Here is a 23,492-nt window from a genome sequence, read left to right as displayed (position 1 = left end):
ATGACAAGTAAAAAATGTTGTTTTGATCACTCACTTTCCAGTGTACAGACCTTTAAAAGGTGTTGTTAGCACATCTGTTTCAGTCATAGTTTAAACTTAATTCAATGATCCTGTATATGTCCTGTAGATTTAGGTAGTTTTCTACACCTTCTGATGTGAACTAATGTATTTGATTTACGTACAGATGCAGATTCACGGCCCAATAGTTCACATTTACCGGCTGATGCTTTCCTCAGTTTATTCTGAAAATTACAGAAACAATTTAGGTTGGGAGAAAACAGAAAAGTACTTTAGAGATCTTGTGTTTTGTGACTGACTCAAAAGTTAGCTTTTGGAAGTGTAGTTAAATTTCATGTGAACACTGTGATAATCAGTCTGTTGTGTGATAACAGAACTTAAAACTTTGCAAATATTTTCTATGCTTTGTGAAATGTTTTGTGGTCTGCCGGATGAAATGCCTGTGCATGTTTCAAGAATCTGTGCAGCTCTATTCAGGTATCTACGTAAGATTCACAGCAATCATGGTTGTGAATGCTGGAATCCTTATTACTTTCAACTGAACAAAAATATCTTTGAAAAATCCACTGCCTTCAATACTGAACCCGTAACTTCACTCCACACACTCACCCTGCTTGTGTATCTGTAAAGTACAAATACTGAGCAGCACTAAAGAGTCATAAAGTAATGTTGACAATAGTTCCCTTGGTTGTTGTGTATTCTCTAAAACTGATGGCTGAGAGCAATGGACCAAATTAATCCCTTATGTAAGTCCACTGAGTTCTGAGGAGTTATACCAAGGATGAATTTGGTCTAGCATGCACAGTCTCAGGAACTGTTTACACTTAATGGCAATTGTTGGAATTGTTAGCATTCCTTGGAGAAAATAACTGTTGGTTTTATTAAGCTCTTTGATTTTTAATTTTTTTTTTTTTATTTATTTTTATTTTTGTTCCAAATGGTTATGGGCATAAAAATGTCAGTGGGTAGACCATGTGGAGGTCTTTCTGTTTTGACGTCTTTAGTTCATGGAGGACTTCTACACAAAAGTTCCTGAGCAAAAAATGTGGGGTTTTTTTCACACCAATCCCAAGAGGGAGCTCAGTAACTAAAATCTGTTCAAGCCAACTGCCTCCACTGAGCTCCCCGGTCCCAAAGGGCTCAAAGCTCTGCTTGGGCAAGACACACTGGAGAAAGCAGTCAGCTCATTTTCATAGTGAAGGACAATAATGAAAACTTTTGGTTACTCTCTCCAGGGAGCAACCCGCTGGCAGAGCTGACACTTCTCCAAGGAGACCGAGCGGACCTTCCAAAGTTGAACGTTATGTAAGGAATTCTTTACAAGGCCCACTGAACCTCCCCACATTTGTCCTCCAACGTGCACAACTATTACATTCTACTTTTAATAACATGACCTTCATCATATTACCAGAGTTTCTGAAAATAACAGAAAGCAAACAAATCCCTGCCATATCTTTGCATGGAAAGGGAACAAAAAATACGAGGAAAATAATAATAAACATACACAGGGAACCAATACATTGACGTGTTCTAGAATGCAAGTGTGATATTTATTGTACAGGAGGGGCTAAGCCCTGTTTTCTGTAGGCTGCTGTAAGCAGCTCATCCAAACTGCAAATACATTTTGCACACCTGCCAGAGTTCTGCACATATGCAGAACCTACCCAACACACCTCCAAATGATCCAAAGATCCCAGATGGATCCAGTTTGCAGAGAGGACAGCTCCTCCTCAGCCACTGCATTCTACAGTGTACAAGCCCTGCCCCAGGTTGGTATTAATCCCATAATAAAGACTCCTCCTGCCCTCCTGTTCCCTACAAGCAGAAAAGATGATGGAGAAAGCCTGAGTCTTATAGCATCTTTTCATTTCTTTCCCAATACTGAAGAGCAAAGACTTAACTACAGATTAGTAATACTACTAAATGGAGCAGGTAAGCACATGTATTACATCTAGCTGTATGTAAAGTGAGGGAAAATGTACTATGTAGTATACACTCACTTTCTAAGAATTGCCATTAAAAAACCCAAACGTGACAAATCACTGCTATACACTTAGGTGTTTGTAGAGGAACCACAAATATGTGATTGAGGTTGAGTTTGCATACCACAGTTTCAGCAGAGGAATCCACTTTTCAGCTGCCTTTCATTAATTTGTTTTAATTAATTTTCATGAAAATCACTTCAGCAACTTAGTATTTTAATAAAAACAAAGAACACAGTATTAGAGCAATTTTTGCAGTAGCTGAAATTAAAATAAAATAATCTAATTTTTTTAATACTTTGAGGAATTACTTTGGAGTATTAGTAAAACCTCCACTCTGAGTCTTACAGTGTAAAGCCCAAGGAGAGGAGGAGGGGATGTACCTGCAGCAGTTCATGAATACCTCACCAGGTGCCAGGAGCCAGACCAGTGCACTGGGACCTGCGGCGGCTCCTCTGAAGGAGAGTATCCACAGAGTTGTCTGTTTGACTTTGGGCATGCTTGGCCACTGGATGACCCCAGCAATTAGAGTTAAGACCACTTTTCTTTTCTCATCCTCTGTTGTGACCCAGACACAGCCAAGTTCATCAGCTACCATAGGACTTATGCTCATCATGCTTATACTGGTAGGATTAGAGGCTTTATCCTTTTGGACATGAGAGTAAAATCCAGTCCTTCATGGCTTTTTTTTTTTCAGTCACCACGCTGAGTGGAACTGGGGGCTGAATGTACTTTTAGTGCAGGACCCTTAAAAGCAACAGTTACAGATGGGCCACACAAACCTCCGCCGACTGGCAATGGACAAGTCCGTTTTAACTCGGGATGAAGAATGGACATTTTTGCTCAGAGTTCTGATTCAGCTCCACGTGCCAGATTTCTTATGATGTAATCAAGTGCAACTCCACTGCTATCAGCTGTCAACAGACTTCCTCCCACCACGCCAGCACCAAATTTGGCCCCAGAGCCGGGGAGCCCACAAGACTGTATCAACAGCAGCTACAGCAGCTATTTTAAGCTGGATGGAATTCTTACTGTTTTAGATGGTCTAGGATTACAAGGTCATAAACCTATGCTATCAAATCCATGCTGGTGCTCTGAGCCAGGCTCTGCCCTTTGATGTGTGCATCCAACTGCCATTGGAACTGCTGGACACCGAGCACATCTGAAAGTGGAGCACTGCCCATACGGTTTAAATTGGCTTAATTCCTCTAGTGCATGCAGCCTGTTGCTCCACGTTGTATTTATTAGACAGTTTCATTTGGGTTTTTTACTTGTTTATTTTGTGTGCTGAAGGCTTTTTGCTGCCCTATTTAGTATTCAGGGCTTAACGTTATTCTGATTTGAATGAAACACATCTCATTATTTAACCGAGCTCAGAAATGCCACATCACCCAACACACTCTGTGGTTTAGACATATTTTAGCATATCTATCCAAAGAATCATAAAATAAATACAGCAAGATGTAGTGTTAAATAGTCTCTCCTCTGAGTGCTACAGCCATGTCTTCCCATGTAATTGATTCCGTACTTACAAAACTAAAATTACTCAAGTGCTACAACAGTAATGGATCGATTTTGGAAGTCTGTGACTAACTAGAACTGAGCCCTAATTCTGGAGGAGCACAATGCTACGATGCTTCTGGCCTCAATCTTTCAAAACCAGGAGATTTAAACATATGCACATACGCCTACATAAATATATACAACATTTCTGCAGTTCTTTAACTGCTTTCTTTCTCTAGTCTAAGAGTTCTCCATTCAAGGTCTTCTCTGCCATTTTGAAGGTTGCATGTGCTTCAGTTGAGTTTGTTGTTTTTGGGTCTGTTGTTTTGTTTTTGTTTTTTTTTTTTTTTGGTGGAAGCTGAGTCATTCACATGACTCTAAGAGTTTAAGCTTTCTATAAAAAGTCAAAAAATACCTGATATTTTAAACTGTTTTGGTAGGCAGTAGCTTTGCATGTCATGCCTTTACCTTAAGCGTATTCTTTGGACCATTTGGAAGGTTGGCTGCATTCATATTGCCAGAATAACACTGGATATTTGTATATATGCCCACATTCACACATGCATACCTATGCTACATACCTTTATATATGTAGCCAGAAATCATAGCCGGTTTAGAAGAACACTGATTTTCTTCAAGAACTGCCTTTACTGCTCTTGTGAAGGATATACACTCAATTACAGTTAAGTCAAATATAGATAAACTGGTTTTTTTGTTTCATATTTTCCTTATTGGGTGCAAATTTCTGGAAAATGCCCATGACCTTGATGGTTTACTTTTGTAACCACTCCTGCACAAGAGCAGTTTTATTTCTTCTACCAACTTGATGGCCTGCAATGCAGACTTGAGTGTAAATGACTCTATCTGCACAGATTTCAGAGGATTCATGCTGATTCATACCAGCTCACTGGCTCAGTGTGATTCCTGTTCCCTCTCACATACTCCAGTTCTATAAGCTGATATGATTCCAGTGGAGTAATTCTGGATTTGTACTGGTACATATGAAAACTGATCAAAATTACCTCAGACAGTAGAGAATGAGAGAAAAAAATAGCAAAAACATTTTCAAAAAGTCTTAATTTGAGCTTTTACAGAATGATACTATTTACGCAAGCAAACTTATGCAATTGCTTTCTGGGCAATCCATCCAAAATGTTAATTTCTAATACTTGTGTGTGTGCATCTTGTAAGTCCACAAAGGGAAAAGAAAATATTAATCTAAAATGGTACTGCCTAATTTTCTGGAATACATAATTCATCCAACATGGATTCTGGCAGCTCAGCTCTAACTCCAAAACAAAAGAAATCCACACAAAAGACAATAAATCTGCATTACACATGGTACTAAAATGATCCAATGGATTTATAGATGTTTACAAGTTTGCAGAGTGTGACACAGCGTCCACCAGAAATTTGATATTCACAGCACAAAACATCATAAACATATGTCTGCAACTACAAAAGGGACTTTTTATGTGGGGATCATTGTTAAAATTGTCTTCAGAACATAAACCTTAAGTTGTAAATGCTACTCCCCATTTATTCTCCAAGACATAACAAATGAGGGAAGAAAAGCAGAGATATGTTTGTAATTGAAAATGTTTCTCAGGAAATGATCTGTACAGGAACATCATTCTCATTCCATTAACTGCTGACTCCAAGCCAACCATTTGTAAAAGTAAATAAATATGCAAACTGGCTGACAACAATGTGCCTGTCTTTAATGTTTCTGCATTAGTACTCAGTCTCCAAAAAAGAATCTATTTTCTTTTCTCATTTCTCCATTAAACCAAACATGGCATGCACACAAAAAGAACAGGAGTAATGCTGTTCACAAAGAAAGATGGGAGAAATGCAATTATTTGATTTTCACGTATGCAATACAACAATACAAATTAAATGCTTATTGCCTTGAACTTTAATCTTTAAAGTCTGAAGTCACCCTGAAGTACCTCAGCGACTAGTTTGCTGTTTCTTTCTTTTTTGCAATTAACGGGGGTGGGGGGGAAGCCTCCATAGACTGACAAATGTCTGGTCTGAGTAGGTAAAAAACAACAAATCAGGGAGCAAACTCAGTCCTTCTTTCTCTGAATTTTCCTGTAGTTTCTAAGAGGTAATAAGTGGTGCAGTGTCAAGCTAACACAGATGCCAGTCATTCCATTCATTCCTTCAACACATTCTCTCAACACATCTTTTAAAATACATAAGCAGTATCTGCAGATGTTTTGAGAAGCTTGTCACCCTCCAGGAGTGTTTAAAATCCTATTGAAAAAAAAAAAAAAGAAACCCAACAGGCAGCTTTGGGAACAAATACAGACAAAAGTTCAATTGACACTAATTTTTACTCCCACTGAAGAATAAATCATGCATATGAGAAATGCTGTGACCATTCCAAGTTGTTATCAAAATGTGCTGTGCTGAATCTGACCCCAGCCTGAAAACTCCAAGCAGCCTCAGGTACCTACACAGGGTCTTAGTGAAACAGACATTTGCAGGTTGTTGGCTGGTCTGCTCATGGTATCCCTATATTCAAAGTATTTTACTGAAACAAATCCTTTGACAGCTGAGATTTCCAACTTACTGAGGTAAGTATTGAGAGACCTCTAAACTGATTTATTGAGGTATCTCACAATTACACAGAGCACTTGGCGCTACAGAGAGACAGAAAGAGGAAGCATTTTTATCCTTCTCACTGATGTTTTGATATCTCTCAAGTTACAACAAATCTGCAGATAGCGATATCCAGAGGAGAGGCAGACAGACCTCTTGGTGCAGTCCTAGCCCAAAGCAAGAGGAGGTAATTGTTCATCTTATATGCTCAACAGCTTGCTGCAACAGTTCTTTTCCAAACATTGCAGAGTGGAGAAGCTGATTTTGTAGGGCTGACTTGCCTCATTTTGTGAATCACCAACCCGCTCATAGTAGCTATTCCAACATCAACATGAGGCACTCATGCAGAGAAGACAAAACCAAGGATCTGTTCCAAGAAGTCTTTCCCAGCTCAACAAGTTCTAGCTATTCCTGAGAGAAAACCCAAAAATAGTTCTTAGGAATGTGAGGGCACACTAGTAGCAAGCTGAGGATTTCCTGAATTTCTTGCTCTTTTCTGCTTGTGTATATAAGCCTTGTTTTTGAAGGAGAAGAAGTTAAGTGTTAGACCTACTGCATCTCAGTCATCTAGATGACTGCTTTTTCTTGAAAGAAATAGAAAATTTACTACATTTACTGGAAAGTTGAAGTCTCTTCTCAGAGACTGAAAAATAGTTTATGTATCACAAATGGCCACTATTTTCAAACTGTAGTTCTTAGAGCTATTTGTGTTTTAATATAAGCATCTTGTTGTCTTCAAGGAATGACTTTGTGTCAAAGGATCAAAAGATTTGTGGTAAGTGGTCAAGCATTTCTACACCCCAGAAGGAAAAAAAAAACAAAGCCAAAACCACCTTAATATGATCTTTCTTTGGTGTCAAAGGCAACCAAGATGAAGTTTGGGGGTGACACCAAGGCTGGACGAGAAGCTAACACATGAAAGATAGGGTGAGAGTCACCCACAGAAATTAAAATAATTATGAATACAAATATGTAGTTGTATTACTAATTTACATAACTGGTAGTTTGCAGTCCATTTTTTGCTACCTTCTGTATCAACCCTGGGCATCTAACCATGGTTCTCAAGATTCAGTACAACAAAGGAGAATTAACTTGCAACATCTAATTCTGTTTTTCCCCTCCACTTTAAAGATTTTCAATTTCTTGCTATGTTTATTATTTGTGCCTACCACACAGATGGTTTCTAAAAATCTCTGCAATATGTCCTAGGGAATTGAAGTTTCTTGTCAAGGACAGAATCAGGATCTAATTTGGGAACTGGGATCTAAAGACAGGCCTTCAACATGGAAAAACAAGGCTGTGGCTTTGGCTGGATCAACAGAAACCCAGATACATTCTTTAAAAAAATGGACCGGATCTGGTGAAAGGCAAAAAAATGAAACCTTAAAATGGCAGAAATATACCTTCTAGCACACTGAAGAGTAAGCTGCCCTTTGGGGTTCTCTCGCCAATGGGGAGGTTAACATGTATTTGAGAGCAGAAAAGCTTCAGGCTCTGACTGTTACAACAAGGACTGCAGAAAAGGTAAACTTGCTTCCCCATCCTTATCTCACAGGAGTGTGCACCAGCAAGATGCACATCTGATGTGTGGAAGTCCTTCTGCTTTTCCCAGCCATACAGCTTGAAAGGCCATTTCAGGGACAGAAATATTAGGGCTGTGGCAATCCCTGGCTAGAGGGAGGACTTCAGTCAGCTGACATAAATCACAGTGTGGCGTGATCAGTAGTATGGCTGTGCTATTCTCCTAAAACATATTTACACAAAAGTGTAAGATGATGATGCAAGACAGGACTTTGGTAGCACAAACTGGAAACTATGTTTGGCCTAGGAAAGCAGAGTTAGTTCTCAATTTGAGCAGGAAATAAATGAACATTTTCCAGTCTAGGTTCTCAAATCCCTTAAACAGAATTAATTCATTTAACACACCACCAACAGAAAAAACCAGAATTATCCCCATTTTGCAGCATTGAAAGTGATGCAATTCTAGATGAAGGAATACATCTACATGTTTCCTTTCTGGAGACATAAATTGCACTTGTAAAGTGGAAGCTTGGCACTTAAAAATACAGCCTTACCTGTCTGTAATTTTACACTTAGCCTGACATAGAGTGGACAAGAATACTTTTGCTTTCCAAATTCATGTCACAGCAAAGAGAACATCCTTCTTTCCATATAACCAGTAGTAATGATTTGCATCCAGCCCTGTGCCTTGCCCTTCACAGGCCCTGCCCAGTACCCTCCTGTGCATTCCTAATCTCGCTTATTTCCTTATAAAACTCAAACAGCTGCTCCAATTCCCAAATGCCCTAAAATAAAGTACTTTATTGAACAGTTAATCTGATTATGGTGTTCACATGTTATTGTGAGGACCAGCTCTGAACTGCACATGCATTGCAACTATCTTTTCCAAGAAATTCCAAACAAGCTGTAAGTTTGGAGAAGCACTTGCTACCACCTGTCAAGACCTGTCAGACAAGGGAAACATCACTGTGTAAACTCCTACCTGTTAAATGCATTTCATGGGTTGTTATCAATTTCAGCAAGAAGAGTAATCATATCAATAGTAGCTGTGGCTGTATTTCCTACCTTGCAGGTGAACATACCAAAACCTGCAACTCAATAATCTAAATAAATAACCTTAAATGGGTTTTACTTCATAGCACCAACACATTTGGAGTTTCTCAGAAATAATCTGCAGCCTTCTTTTCCTATTAGAGAGTGTATAGTACCACAAAATTTTCATTTTAATAAGCATGAATATTAAAACTTACCTACTGTATAACACATAGCTCATTTGAGATTTCTATCCCAAGAATGCTCTCAACTACAGCTTGTAGCTGATAAAAATCACTGTTTTCACACTGGAGCCGGTGTTACTTAAGGACTGAATTTGTACCAAACCGAAACTAACAGAAACATATACTCTTATGAAACACCACTAGGATTAAATAGCTAATTTTATCTCACTAATATTGCAGAAACATTTTCATGGAATAGCATTCAAAATTAACTGCTGTATTTTCCTCCTCTTTTACCCAGGAAAAACAAAGTCTGACAAGGGTAAGAAGAAAATATACTCCCATTCTTATCTCCAAAACATTACAAAACAAAAAAATAACTGCCACTGATATACACATGGTTAGAAAACAATGCTCCTAAAGTATCACAGAAACCGAGTCAGTTTGGTCTCCTACCTTTAGGGCAAAACGCTCCACAGCCCATCGTGGGGTCCCTGGGCCACCCTCATAGTGCATCCCAGGGGGGACTGCAGTCCTCGAGGTGTTTGAAGCCCCTCGCAGGCCCCTCTGCTGCTGCTCTTCAGAGAAGCTGTATTAGCTTTAGAGCCTGTTTTTCAACAGAATGGTCCAAGCACATCACAACTCTCAGCTCGGAGCATCGCTTCAGAACAAGCGACTGACTGCCTTTATAATTTAATATGATGCCACATGAGACTCATAGACCATCTGCAAAAGAAACTAAATCTGCTTTTTGCAGCTTGGTGAGTTGTGTTCTGAAGGCTGTGATGCAGTTTTGATTGTGTGCTTTTGTTATCAGTCATATAACTAAACAAAGTGCTCAAAGGGCAAGTGTAAAACACGTTTTTAGTGATCGCAGTCTGTTTCTGCTCTAGGTAATTTGTACCTTTTCCCCTTACAACTGAATAAAGTCATAGTTCCCCTCAAAGTGTAGGAAAGGTCTATGTACAGACACAGCAATATTTCTGTTTGTTTGTTTGTGAAACAGAATCTGATCAACAGGAGTTTCAGAATCCTTGAAGCTTGTTTCCAGATTTGAGGTGCATGTGGGATATTACCAAATTCAGGTCCTGGTAAAAGTACCCTTTTCTCTAAAAATACTTCCCAACTGAAATAATTAGCAAAACTCACATGGAATGAGGATTAAGCTCTGAAGCAGTAAAAGGCATATAAAAAGCTAAAAAGCAAAGGAAAGGAGAGGTATGAGCCATCAAAAGAATAATAAACTACTGGTAAGAAATAAACTAGTTTTATGGTCTATAGGTCCTTCCAAAGAGGGACACTAATCTAAAGCAATTACTTGCTTGGACTAAAAATCAAATTCCTGTGAAGTTTTCTACAGACTGAAACTCTTCAGAAGCTGTAAAATGTTTAAGTGTCTGTTTCAACTTGGAGCAGGATGAGGGAAGTGACACATCCCTGGCTCATTTCTAAGTCATGGAAAGTAGTTACCTTTCTAGTTTCCAATTGAACTTCCTTTAAAATACCAGTGCCAAAAGACAAGTGTGGAAAACTGAGCAGTATTTATTGTTCAGGGTTATTCAGCTGTGCTACGCAACATTTATCCCCCAGGTTTCATATCAGATGTGATTCCTTGCAAAAAAAGTCATGGAGTCCTCATCACAGTTCTGAAACCACATTCTTCTCCAGTTCTAAGGAGTCTCTGATACACATTGGTCTGTGGCTACTGGGTCACTCCTAAAAGCAGCTTTCCCCTGCCAACATTTCCATTTCATGCTGTACTCACAAGTAGTAATGGGGCTCCCCGTTCTGACTCCTGGAGTCCCATTGCCTTCTGGCACTGGAAAACTGGATTGCTGAACTGCTGAATAACAGCATTCAGTTACAGGACAATACTGAGCTGGTAGTTCTTTACCAAGCTTTCCTTTTCTTAAATTCTGAATAGAACTGTAAGTGTCCCAGATACTTTACTGGGACAATCCTGTTTGGGAGATAAGTACAGCTAAAGGAAAACCATTTTTCACTTGAAACATCACAGAGGATGCTGAACATGATTATATGTAATGAAAATTTACAAAGCCTGAAGCCACAGCAACCTGCATCATCAATTCAAGCTGTTTTGCAAGTGATTATTTATACCTGTGTACAAAGCAGCACGGTTTTGCATGCACAAAATTAGCTATTTTACAAAAATAGTAAATGATTTTTTTTTGTTTGTATACCTACAGTAGTAGACAAAAGATCATGTCCAGGCAATAGGTGAGATTACAGCAGAGTAAGAAAGGTGGAAATTGGCTAAAGCAGAGCTGCTTTCTCTGAGAGTATAACATGGAAAGAAGTTGACAATAGTAGGTCTGAAGTGCATATTTTGGGGACCCTACTCATTCTGTCTGTAATCCATTTCCACTTGCCACAAACATAAATTCAAGCAGGGCTTGATTTCTAATTCCTGTAATATAACAACAACATCATCACTCAAAAAGCCTGTGCACTTCCCCCTTCCTTTAGCAGAGATCACAGTAGGAAGAAAAAAAGCACATTGGTAAGATGCTTTGGGCCTAGAGTTTCCCAAACTGTTCCTAAGGGCTCATTTTCAACCCTGCAATTTTCAGCTTTGTAAAAACAGAAGTACAGCCAGGGAGGACTAAAGTCTTATTCAAGCCGTTTTGGCCATCAATACAGGAAACAATTCAAAGGCAACATGACACTGATAGCTTAATTTGTGAAAATGGATAAATACTGGATCTGCCACATAGCACATTAACCCATGTAACAAATAAATACAGAAATAGCACTGCAATACTTGGTTAAAAGGTTTTGGTTCACAGAGGAGGAAATTCAATTAAAGCATGTAATGTCAATTACTGTCATTTGTAATTTTATTTTGCTTCCCTAGAAACAATACAGATGCAGGATTCTAAAGTTACCTGCATGTTTGATGCAAATGGGATAAAATTATCTAGGTTCTGAGAAAATCCAGATAGTAGTAGGGAAAAAAACCCACAGTTTTACCTAACCTCACTCATGGATCTTCTTCAAAGTGCTGATTACATGAGGACTGACAACCCTCCAATTTAAACATATAAGCCAAACCCCAGATCTGAAACAAGACTTTTATGCTTAAAAAATTATGTTAAGTCATCAGAAAGGTTGGGATGGGAGCAACAGCTTAATTCTCAGCTACTGCAAATGGGCACAGCCTTACTAAAGCAAACAGAAGGACATTGATATCAGAAGAGAACTTGGCTAACTGTTTTTACTTACTGATTTCAATTGGAAAATTACCTTAATGGTTCTCTCTTTTGCTCTGCTCTGTGCAGAAGTGACAGAGACTAGAAGCCAAGCATCTCACTACCTAGGAAATACTGCCAAATCTCATCAGTCCTTTTTCTCTTTGCCACATGCAATGCACTGCAGTATCAGCACCCAATTCTGCTTTCACACAGTTTTTCAGCTGTAGAGCTCAGTGCTGCTCAGAATCATCCTACCGATATCCTACTCTGTTGAAAATCAGGAAATAATACAAAAAATGAAGCAAATAAACTTACCGTCCGTGAAATAAATGTCAGACATATTTCTGCCTTGCAAACTTCGATCTTGAGCTATGACTAGAATCACTAAGAGAAAGTCTTCTGTAAAGACCTCCAAGCCATCTTCCTTTAAGTAACATCACTTCTAAGTACAGAAGGCATCCTGCCTTTGAAAAACCATACTTTCCTCAATAGTGCAATGGTAAAGTAAAACGATGATTAGAATTATAGGAAAGAGCTAAAAAAAGAAAGACTAAATCAATCAGATGCTTTCTTATGCCTCTAAATGACACACATAAATCGTGTCTATCAGGTTCCCCCAGGCTATTTCAGGAGTATGCAGAACACAAAATGATGCAGATTCATTACAAAAAGTCTAAATCTAATTTACCTGAATTTAAAATGTCAGGAATGGCATGGAAGAAGAGAAGACAGACCCTGTATGTTATACATAAGCAGAAACGAGTCATGCAAACTGGGAATCACATAAAACGCTCAGTTACCAAGAAATTATAGGTCAAACTCCTGGCAGTGCCGACATCTATTGGTGTGTAAGTGCAGTGAGGAAAGAGTTATCTCCCAACTGCCTTTGTGCCTTCCCCAGTTCTCATAAGAATGGCATGAGGTTGGCATCTAGGACTTCAGGGGTGGCACTTAACCTCCCCTCCCCATTCACTGGAGCTAAAATCCAAATTATGAAACACCTACCCAAATAACACAGGTGAATGTTGACAAAAGACATTCAAAAGGGGCATTTTCAACTAGATCTAGGTGGCAAATGCAAAAAAATTAGGACTGTTGACAGAAATAAAATACCACTGACATGACACAGTTCACCTATGATTTAACTAACTCATAGCTGAAAATATGTTGACAAGTACCCGAGAAATTACAGCTCCCCCAGAATGTTGCTATTATTTGTAGTGCACCTTGCAAGGCCCAAATGTCACTAAACACAGGCAGGCCCATTACCCTTTTCCCTAAAAACACAGGAGAAAGAGAGTGGTGTTATACCTATAAATACACACACCTTTTTATGCCTTATATCATAAACAAAATCTTTACTACAACCATACATGCACACAAAATCAGTTCATTTGGAACACTCAATAATACAGCCTCTCTCTCTTAACAAGCAAGTCTCATTCCCTGACATTAAATCAAGACACACTCAGGTCTAAAACCTTCACCTGGAGCCAGACTTGTTGGCTTGTTATGTGCTGACATTTTAAACTGAATGTAGGAATAACTCTTCTCTCATTTTCCAAGAAAGTTATGCTGGATCAAAATCTAAACATCAGCAATGCTACTGAAAATACAGAAACAACCTCAAAGTCAGCAGAATCTCAGCAGCATAAAACTAGTCTGCAGATCAGATCTAAATCACAACTCCTGCCAATTCCTCTCGTGTCACAAAAATATTACTCAGCAAGAGTAAAGGCAGCACAACTGATTACCAAACAGCTTACCAGTGTCATGATACTATTTCTCAAGAGAAGAACTACAGTGTACTGACTCACAAGGATGTCCAAAGTTGGCTCAAAGTCTGTGGTAGAGTAAGAGGAAAAACCCTTGATTTATAGACCTGTACATTAACAAGCCCCTCTTTCTTGTAACTCTCTCTCTGCCTTCCATTTAGTCTTCATGTTACTCGAGTTGGATTTCCTTTATGCCCGGGCCCTATTCACTGACTGCATTACTGCACCAATTCCACTCGAGATCTCTGTTTCTAGAATCCTGCCAAGCTGGCAATATGGTTCCTGAGAGACTACTTTCCCTGACATGCAGTAAGCTATTTATTGACGCACCACTGTTCCCATTCAGTTCTGCACCTAAGCAGTGAACTGGATAGCAGTTCCATATGTTGGAGCTGTTACACTTCTCTGGAAAATTATATTACTTTGGGTAAATAAAAAGCTAAGAGCAGAAGGAAAAATATCATAAAAATGCAGCCGAATTTGTTTCATCCTGCTTCCATCAGCAAATTTGGTCTATGACCTCTGCATATGACTCATGCAAGTGCGTTAAAACTTGCAGTGATTTATATTTTCAGGATAGGAAGTTCAAGGCTTATATTTCTGTTCCCCAACCATACATTATTTCTCTCCATACACAATTTCTCGACAATTATCTATGAACTAAAATATAAAGGCATCTTTTTTTTCTACTTTGCGGTGCATATTAACCAAAACCATTCATCTCAATAACCAGTCTCCGTGTTCTTGGCAGAGCGGAGCTGATATGTAGGTTATTCCTGGAACCATACTAGGCTGATGCTCTCACCATAGTTTTAGTCATGGAAACTGGCTTCTTGCAAGACAGGCATTGTTTGAGAGAAAGGAAATTCCCAGCATGTCTGTCAGAAAAAAGAAGTAGTAGGGTACATCACTTAAAAATGTAATATTTGCATAGTGCTGTTCATCAGACGACCTTAGTCTGTTGGACAAATCAAGTAATGCTCTTTGGAGCTTTGGGCTCGTGTCCTGCTGAGAAAGCACTCTCTCTACTCACAGTCCCTCTGCAGCACAGCTTCACTCCATAGTCTTACCTTCATAAAAGAGCAACAAGTCAAAATACCACACAGACACCAAAAAAAGAGAGATCTTCTCACCCATCACATGCACATAGACTGTTTCTGATACCTCATTCAGTAACCTAACTTTCCATTAGTTTTTCAGATGATTCTATAAAATCCTTAGTCTACACGCTACTGTTTTGCTGCCATCCTGCAGATCAGAACCAGTGACTTAACTCCCACGGAGGCAACTCTAAGCCAAAAGAATTATTTCTGGACATCTGTAGCTGCTATGGAATGGCATGGAAGCTTCAGTGAACTGGACAGCCTATTCCCAAGAGTTTACAGCAGTTCTGATGTGTGGACACACTGTGGAATGGTGAGACAAAAGGTAACTCTACAACCCACTGTGTATATCTGGTACTTATTCTACATATTTGAACTCTGGATTTTAATCCCAGAAATGGTAGTGTCAGGGTTCAAGGCACATGGTCCACTCAAGGAGCAATCTGATGGTCAGTGTCTGGGTGACCTAACATTTCCCATTACAGGGCTCTATTTGAATTCATAGTCTGCTTTGAAGAGAACCACCAGAAGAGGCTACTTTTCAGTTTCCCTAAACACTCTTAGTTGGGCTTTTAGATCCACAAACCTTTGTTTTCTATGGTCTATTTGACCTGTACCACAACACTTAAAAGGTTACAAAGAAGGTCTCACTGACTTGAAATAGATAATTTGTTTCCTTTGTGATGTAGGCTTGTAAGAACCACAGTGCAGCTTTAACCATAGATATGCTGACCTTACCCTGTAAGGACCACATTGGGAATTACTGCACTGGTTAGCTGCGACTCATTAAGCACTCTTTGCCATACTCCTCTAAAATTTAACAGATAGTCCCTCTATTGAGTAAAGGAGTAAAAATCTGCCTCCACAGATAAATTCTACGGGGCTCTGTGTCTTCAGCACTTGCCTCTGTAGGATGTTTTATGACAACAAAAGCAAAGTGTCTCGCACATCAGAGTCTGGAGAGTTTGTGTGGCTCTGGGGTTTTTCCTGTGTGCTCTCTTGAACTGGTCATGCCCAGACAGTGAAAACTTTTTCATCTCATTTTTCTACAGTACTAGCAGAGATCAACAGTTCTGCTTTATCTAATGGGAAATCTCTCAGGTCCTGTGAATCATGTGTTGGCAGCTTAATCTAGATGGAAATCTGTGTTCATCCCTGGAAAGCCTTGCTTTAAAACAATTTTCCGTGACATTCAGACTTCAGTTGATCTTAAAATTTATTTCTAGTCTGAATGAGTTAAAACACAGGTGACATTTCCCTGCTGAATGATCAGCTCAAGCACAAAACCTGATCTGACAGATCTGGATCAGTTTTAGAAGTTGGCCGCAAAGTGTTACATCAGTGAACAAGTTAATCCTAACCAAAGACCTGAAAGCTTCTGTTTTTCTTCAAATGTTTCCATTTTCATTAGTACTACAGGGCATGTCAGGCGAATCCTGCCCTTTGTTATTTGTGCAACCCAATTGCAATTAAGCTAACAAGTCTGCCGTAGTACAGGATGGTATCCAAACCCTTTTCATAGCTGTGGTTGCTCAGGAAGAAGAAAGCAAACCCTTAATTTGTCACTGAGGTAAGCATTTATCAACTGCAGGCACAAAGGAAGGTCAGCACATCTCTGCCGTTTCAGAACTACAATGGCACTTTAAGCCTCCTGACACCACTTGGATGCAGACAATGGCCATTATCACGATTTCATGAATATGACAGAAAAGAAAGAGAATCTGCATGCAGCCTCCGAACAGACCCAGGATTAGTGCTCAAGGCTGTTGGCTCCCAGGCACAGGCTTAGTCCACTTCAGAAGCAGTCCCTCACCCACATCACTGTCCTCTCATTCACTTTCCTGATTCAAGCTGGTCACCTCCTGAACACCACTTTCACCTTGTCCATCTCCCCCTCCAAGCCCCATGTTTATTGTCACCTTTCCACTCTCCTACTCTGGTGCTGCCGCTGCCACTTCCCCGCAATGGCTTCCCCCTTCTCGACCCTACAACTGCAGGCACAGAGCCAGAGCTGCCATGTCCAAGTGATCTTGTTTTCCACATCCTGCAGGGAGCAGAACCAGAAGGTAAATGATGAAAAACAGTGCCCCGTGTTGCCAATCCAATTTATCATATTTTGAATGCAGGTATTAAAAATATGAAAATTATTATTAACTCTCTCTTGTCCTGCTCAAAAGCACTTTAAATTGATTGTTTGAACTTTGCCTTACAAATCTGTTTCCAGTGTTAACTGCTAATTTTACATTACATCCTAGATTGTGTAGTTGTCACCAATCTCCAACCTTCTCTGACTCCTGTAAAACATTTTTTCTGACAATTTTTTGAAAAGTCTTTAAACAATACTGGGAAGAGAACCTGATAGTCTATACCTCCAAAACTTGTGTTGGCAGAATTAAGTTTAAAAGCACTGCATAAGCGAAAGAAAATATTTCCTGGATCAATCAAGGCTTAGTGTAATAAAGGGAAGATGTTGCCTTTAACAGTCAAAGGAATCTACCACCTTGTTAAAGAGCACCAGCCAGCCAACCCATGCTGATGAACAAACAGGAGATTTTCAGTTTCTGGCCCCTCACACAGTGAACCTGTTGGTTTATAATTACAGCTCTCTTTGCCTTGCCAGGGCAGGGGGAAAGGGCAGTTGAGAGGCTGTGCTCCACCACAGTAGCACCTGCATGCAAATGCAGCGATATCAGCTTAGGGGCTCCGAAGGGAACCACTTGCCATAAGTAAATGCACTTTGACAGCAGCTCCTAATAAGAGGAAGGAAATGAGAGGGAGAAAGAAAAGTGATAGGAGACAAAGGGACTTTTAAAAACAGGGCTTTATTGCTTTCATTTGTAGCATTTTCTCTTTGTTCTGTCGAGCCTTCCAATTTCAGATACTGCACAAAAGAGATACCTGTCTAAAAAAGTTTATTTCAATCTGTAACTGACTTGCAAGATGCTTCACAAACTCAACAGCCCATTATTAGGAGTAACAATGAGCTACCTCTAATTAATTTGGTGCAGCCTTTGCTTCTGATACCAATCAAATCAATATTAATGGGGAGTTTGTGCTCTCTCATTACAGCACAAAATGGGTACCAATCTTCTCATGAAGATTTTTGGACCATAAACTGTGTTTGAGGTCAGCGTAGTTGGCTTCTTCCCACACCCCTTTTTTCAACCAGGATGGAAAAAATATATAATGATGTGCTATTCAGTACCTGGATAAAAATCTACATTCAGGCTGCCTACACTGAGAGACTGAAACCAGTTCAATATGAAGAAATCTCAGTCTAAGAAAATAAAGAATTTGGTAGCTCGCAGAGCTCAAATTAAACACTTAAATAGGTAACACTAGATATTTCTCATGCTGCCTCACATTTCTCTATTTATTTTTATCTGCAGGATCAGGCGTGTTAGAGAGGGAGGCCTGGTAAGAATTGCCTCAGCCATCATTCTTGGTTACTTACATCTGTGGTCAATTTTCCACACTTTCTTCCATAAAAGGTAAACGAGGCACTGTACTTGCAACAGGATAATCTAAACAATATGAACAATGTTACTGTTAAAGACCATCTGGCTCATCAAGCACAACTCCAGACTTTTAACTCCTTGAATAAAGTGTGGAACCCTGCAGTGCATTTTTTCAATTCAAAATTCATTTTTAAAATGGTAAAACTATTGCTCCTGGAGACATGCAGCACTCAGACTGGGAGGAAATTCAGTTTCTGTTTTTGTCCTTCTTGTATCTCACGCATGTTGCAATCTAGGCTGGAGACAAATACTCAGACGTCACATTTTTCTACAAAAAAAGCCCTACGTGTGTAACTGGTATGTGTGGGGTTGGCACTCAGAGGGGAGACAAGAGGGTTAAGTATTTCATAATTCACTTCAACTTAATGGCCTGATTCTGCCACTTCTTAAAAGGTAATAAAAGTCAAAGAAAGGTCACGAGGAATTAGAAGAAAATAAGGGAGGAGGGGGGTAGAGGTGAATGAGACCAAAGAAGGGTTTTGCTCCTTTAACACACAATTTCTTATCTGTAGATAAATTAACAAGTGGCTGGTCTCTGGGAGAAAAATGTTCAAGCAAAGTAGAAAGAAAATAATCTGGAAGAGAGCAAGCTGATAGGGTGAAAACAGAGTGATCCCTAAGTCCAAAGAGCAAGGGAAGCCCTGGAGCTGTCTGTGCTTTGTGCACCAGAAGCCAGACCGTGGCTCCGTGCCTCAGTTTCCCCACCCACACACTCCCAGGGGAATTGCAGCCCACGGGGAGCAGTGCCAGGATTCACATCAGGTCTACAAAGTGCTCAGAAACACAGTGCGGCAGCAAGCTCATGCCTTGAAAAAAACCAGCTCCACAGACGTACAGGAGTCAAATATTCCTGCACTTTTAAAAGGCTACGCACCTCAAAACACACTTGTTTTCGAACTGAGCAACAGAAAGAATTGCATCTTGTCAGGGGTCTTTGTTTAGTTTTTGCTCAGCTCTGTAATTTCTCAACTCTATGATTTCTGTGCACAGAGCGGGTTAAAAAGCCCTGTAAGCCCTGGCTGTAATAGAGGGCAGGGCTTTGGTCCTCAAGAGGGTTGTTATCCTCCAAAGAAGTTTTAATAGCATTATAAAAAACAAAACAAAACACAACAAAAACAAAAAAATTCCAAAACAAAACAAAAAAAAAACCCTGCAACCAAGTGGTTGTTGAAATACTTCAATGCTTTGTATTTAATTTCTAAAAATATTTTTGGAAGGCAAAGCAAAGAAAATTAATTAGAGCATAGTTGGATTTTTTCTTTTTGTGTAAACACAAAAATTAATTTTCACATTCAGCGGTTCCTTGCTTTAAATTCTGCATCTTGCTTTAACCAGAAACATCACCCTATCTGGTTTCTAGGTATAGCACATACAGGGCTGAACCTTCCCCTACAGTAAGTTCTCCCAGCCGCTCCCAGAAACATGTGCCCACAACCCTTTTTTCAAAGTCTACTCTAATTTAGATCTAATTTTCATCGAAGCTATTATAGCATAAGCCCACTGCAATATGTACTGACATACATACGCTGAATTCTTAGCTTACAAAATCATTTGAACATGCAAGCAGGGCTTTTTTTAATTTTGAAAGAAATTGTATTTAATATATGCTTATGACTCATCAATTTGGAAAAAAAAGCAGTTTTACAGTAAGCAAGATAGGTCAGGCAGTTTTATGATTAATAGGGTGAAAAAGTTAGAATTCATACTTAAAACTTTGGTTGCTCACACTGAAACAATTAACCCTATCTACCGAACACCAACTATACACCAGGCCCCCCAAAAAACAATGTAAAAATTTCAAAAAGAAGAAATATGATGTTACAAAACACTTATTTTGATGTGTGTTCATTCCATTCAAAACCAGAGCAACAGATTTCGGGATTTTCTGGGTGTAACTCTACCAAAACAAATCAAGCTTTGAAGTATGAGATGTTAGAGTACAATGTGTAAACCAGGCGTGCCCTAATGGCTGCTTTGCTGCAAAAGCATCCTGTTTTCAGATGTACCAACTGAAAGTCCCTTTCCTCCTACTTAAGCTAATATTAGGATTTGAAAAAACGAAAACAGAAATCATTTGATCAACAAGGAGTCTCTTGCCAAACCTCCCGTATGTTAATGACAACGTCAGTTACAAAAGCATCCGCCAATTACTTCTTGGCTCCGAGAAAAATCACTCCTTTAAATTTATTTTGCTGCTAACTTGACTGAGTGCTCGTGATAGTAAGCATCAAATGCACTGTAAGCTACTACTGGATTTTAATTAGGAGCATTCCACAGGAATAATGCTAACACGTGCTGAGTGATAAGCGTATATGTGCTAATACTGTTCCGCAAAGCCTTAAATTACACGCTTCAGTGCGTTGGATTTAAATCCTAGAAGACACTGGCACCAATTGCTGGGATTACAACTTTCAATTAAACCTTGAACTAAATTACTGGATTTCAAACCACTTCTTTAAGCCACACCTGTCTGCTAAGCCTTTCATCACATTCACACTTAATAACCCTTAACATTTTTCATCTAGAAAGCTCAAAAGTTCTTCCAAATTTAATCCCTGTCACTGCTCCACTTCACATATATGGAAATTGAGGCACACAATAATTAAATATCCAAAGTAATGCAGGAACCTGTGCCATGGCCACTGCTTTTAAAAGGAGCAATTGCACCTTGTTCCCAAACTTACTGATCATTCTTACTCCCACATGGTCAGCATCTCTTGCACAAGTATTCACATGGCCTTATGATAAATTATGTCAGGAAAGAGCTTTGGGTTAAACTGAACAACCCGTCAACAAAAAATGTTATTTCTAACCTATGTCAGTTCCTGATCCCATACACTCCATAGCCATGGAGACACTTGAATTGGCTCAAGGGACGCAACACCCCAGGGGTTAAAATCAGAGTGAGACTCCACCTTTCAGTCATCTTGTAAGACTAATGAAACAACAGCATTAGTGCTGGAACTTTCCAAAATCCTGATCACACTCAGGACCAGGTGATCGTTCAGCAGAGAAGCTGAAGAAGGAATGTGCACTTAAAAAACAGTATTCTAGACAATACAACCAACATTAAGAGATGGGTCTTCAGAAAGCTCAAGGTAAAACTGAGAAACTCCTTAGGTAGCACTCTGCAGGTGTCAAAAACTTCCATGGTCAGAGGCCAAATGGGAAAATTCACCCCAAAAGAACTATTTGGAGAGAGGTTTAGTGAATGTACACAAAAAGAATTGCTAAACTGTTGGAGGCTGGCAGAGCATTCTCAAAAGCCATCATATGTGTCTCATACTCCTCTACAAACATACATCTCTGGCCAGTACATGCTGAGCTGGTTGGGCCTTCACTTGTCTGTTTTCATATTAACTAGCAAATATAAGAAAGAGAGCTGCTATTTTAAAAAATTGCTTATTAAGTGAAATATTAAATTAACAAAAGAAATCAAAACTCTGACATTCCTATTTAGATCATAAACATTAGAAAACTATCACATAATTATACCCATGGGTGTAATTCAGCTTTTATTTCAAGACCTGAAATGGTAAGATTTCTCTGGGGCTTTTCAATGGTCTTCTGCAATGAAACCTCTAGAGGAAATAATTACCTTTTGTGGGTAAAAGGAAAAGAAATTGCACCCTGATCCATACATGTAAATTAACACAGCTAAGTCTGAGGCCATTATTTAGGAGGTATCCTCTAGATGGGCAACTTTCTAGACTTGGCAACAGAATGTTATGTTGAGTCAGCACAGCAAAATTCTAAATAATTGACTGATGGCCTGGAGCATCTCTCATGGGGAGATGCTGAGACAGCTGGGACTGCTTAGCCTAGAGATGAGAAGGCTCAGGGGGATCACATCAATGTGCACAAATATCTGAAGAGAGACTGTAAAAATGGCAGAGATAGACTCTTCTCAGTGGTGCCCAGTGACAGGACCAGAGGTAACGAGCACAAACCAAAACACAAGAGGTTCCAGTTGAACATTAGGAAAAATACTTTTACCATGCACTGGCAGAAGTTGCCCAGAGAGGTCTGGGCAGAGACCCAGAGTCTTCATCCCTGGACATATTGAAAAGCCATCTGGGCATGCTGGCTCTAGGTGGCCCTGCTTAGCAGGGAGGTTGAACCAGATGACCTCCAGAAGCCCCTTCCAACCTCAGCCACTCTGTGACTCTGCGACTCCAGGCACACAGTGATCTTTCTGGCCCAGCACTCACACTGTCTCGAGCAACTGCAAATGCATGGAGATATATCACCTACCTCCCTTCACACTGCCTGCATGAGACCAAAGTCCCAAGGCTCTGGTGCACACAGTGATTCTCCAGCTCAGGAACGCTTAGAAAGTTCAACTATTGAGGCAAATTGGAAAACGGGACCCCTCCCTGCAGGAGCATAGGATTAAGGGAAGAATCGACTGGGTTGTGCCTGCCCCCAACCACTCTTTACATGCACAGACATCAAATAACTCACATTAAGGAAATCTAAGCCATGTGCATATATAGGAACACCTCATTCTCTTTTTTGCATTTCTACAAAGAGTTGGATTCATTTAGTACCCTGGTAAAAAGTGGTACTGCACAAATATGCTCTGGGCATAAGATCTGTCACAAATCAAAACTATTAAGGATTATTTTGTCTTGTATCTAGTGTTTGTTACATTTCATAAATCCTTGCACACACTGGCAAGCAAATGACTTGTGTACTTTTTGAAGCTAACATGTATCACTTCTAAGTAAAGAAATGATACTGTCCTTTTTTTGGAGACTGACATTACAAAAGTTGTTTTCTGCAGATGAAATCCCCGAAACTTCACATTCTAGTCCTTACTCTGTAGTAACTGCTTTGAAACAAGAAGAAAAATGCTTGGGTTGCTGCTCCTTCTGCAAAGGTTTCTGTGTCAGTAACAACAACAACATATGCTAACACTTTTAAAGCCTGATGAACTAACAGACAAGGAGGACTCTGCTAAACATAGAATCCTTTACAGTGCCTGGACTAAGCAACTGAAGAAAACTGCTGCAGCTGATTGTACTGTCTCA

At 39.6% G+C, this 23,492-nt stretch overlaps 1 protein-coding gene across 2 annotated transcripts in view; it reads right to left on the bottom strand.

The window, feature by feature from the left end:
* The window catches only part of PARVA (parvin alpha), a 67,651-nt gene that overhangs the window by 25,392 nt on the left and 18,767 nt on the right, over positions 1 to 23,492 (bottom strand). Inside the window, exon 1 of one of the 2 annotated variants that reach the window (XM_027881792.1) lies at positions 9,308 to 9,664. The exons of the other annotated variant lie outside the window; for it this stretch is intronic. Within the exon in view, the coding sequence (XP_027737593.1) occupies positions 9,308 to 9,335 (28 nt within the window). The 5' untranslated portion in view covers positions 9,336 to 9,664. Of the gene's footprint in view, positions 1 to 9,307; positions 9,665 to 23,492 lie in introns of those variants that run through there. 2 annotated transcript variants of the gene reach the window in all.

Source organism: Empidonax traillii, unplaced genomic scaffold, assembly GCF_003031625.1.
Source record: "Empidonax traillii isolate 1590-97213 ecotype Southwest subspecies unplaced genomic scaffold, ASM303162v1 scaffold95:size1152806, whole genome shotgun sequence".
Taxonomy (NCBI): domain Eukaryota; kingdom Metazoa; phylum Chordata; class Aves; order Passeriformes; family Tyrannidae; genus Empidonax; species Empidonax traillii.
Note: the sequence above shows the minus strand (reverse complement) of the source record. Positions and strands in the feature narration are given on the sequence as shown.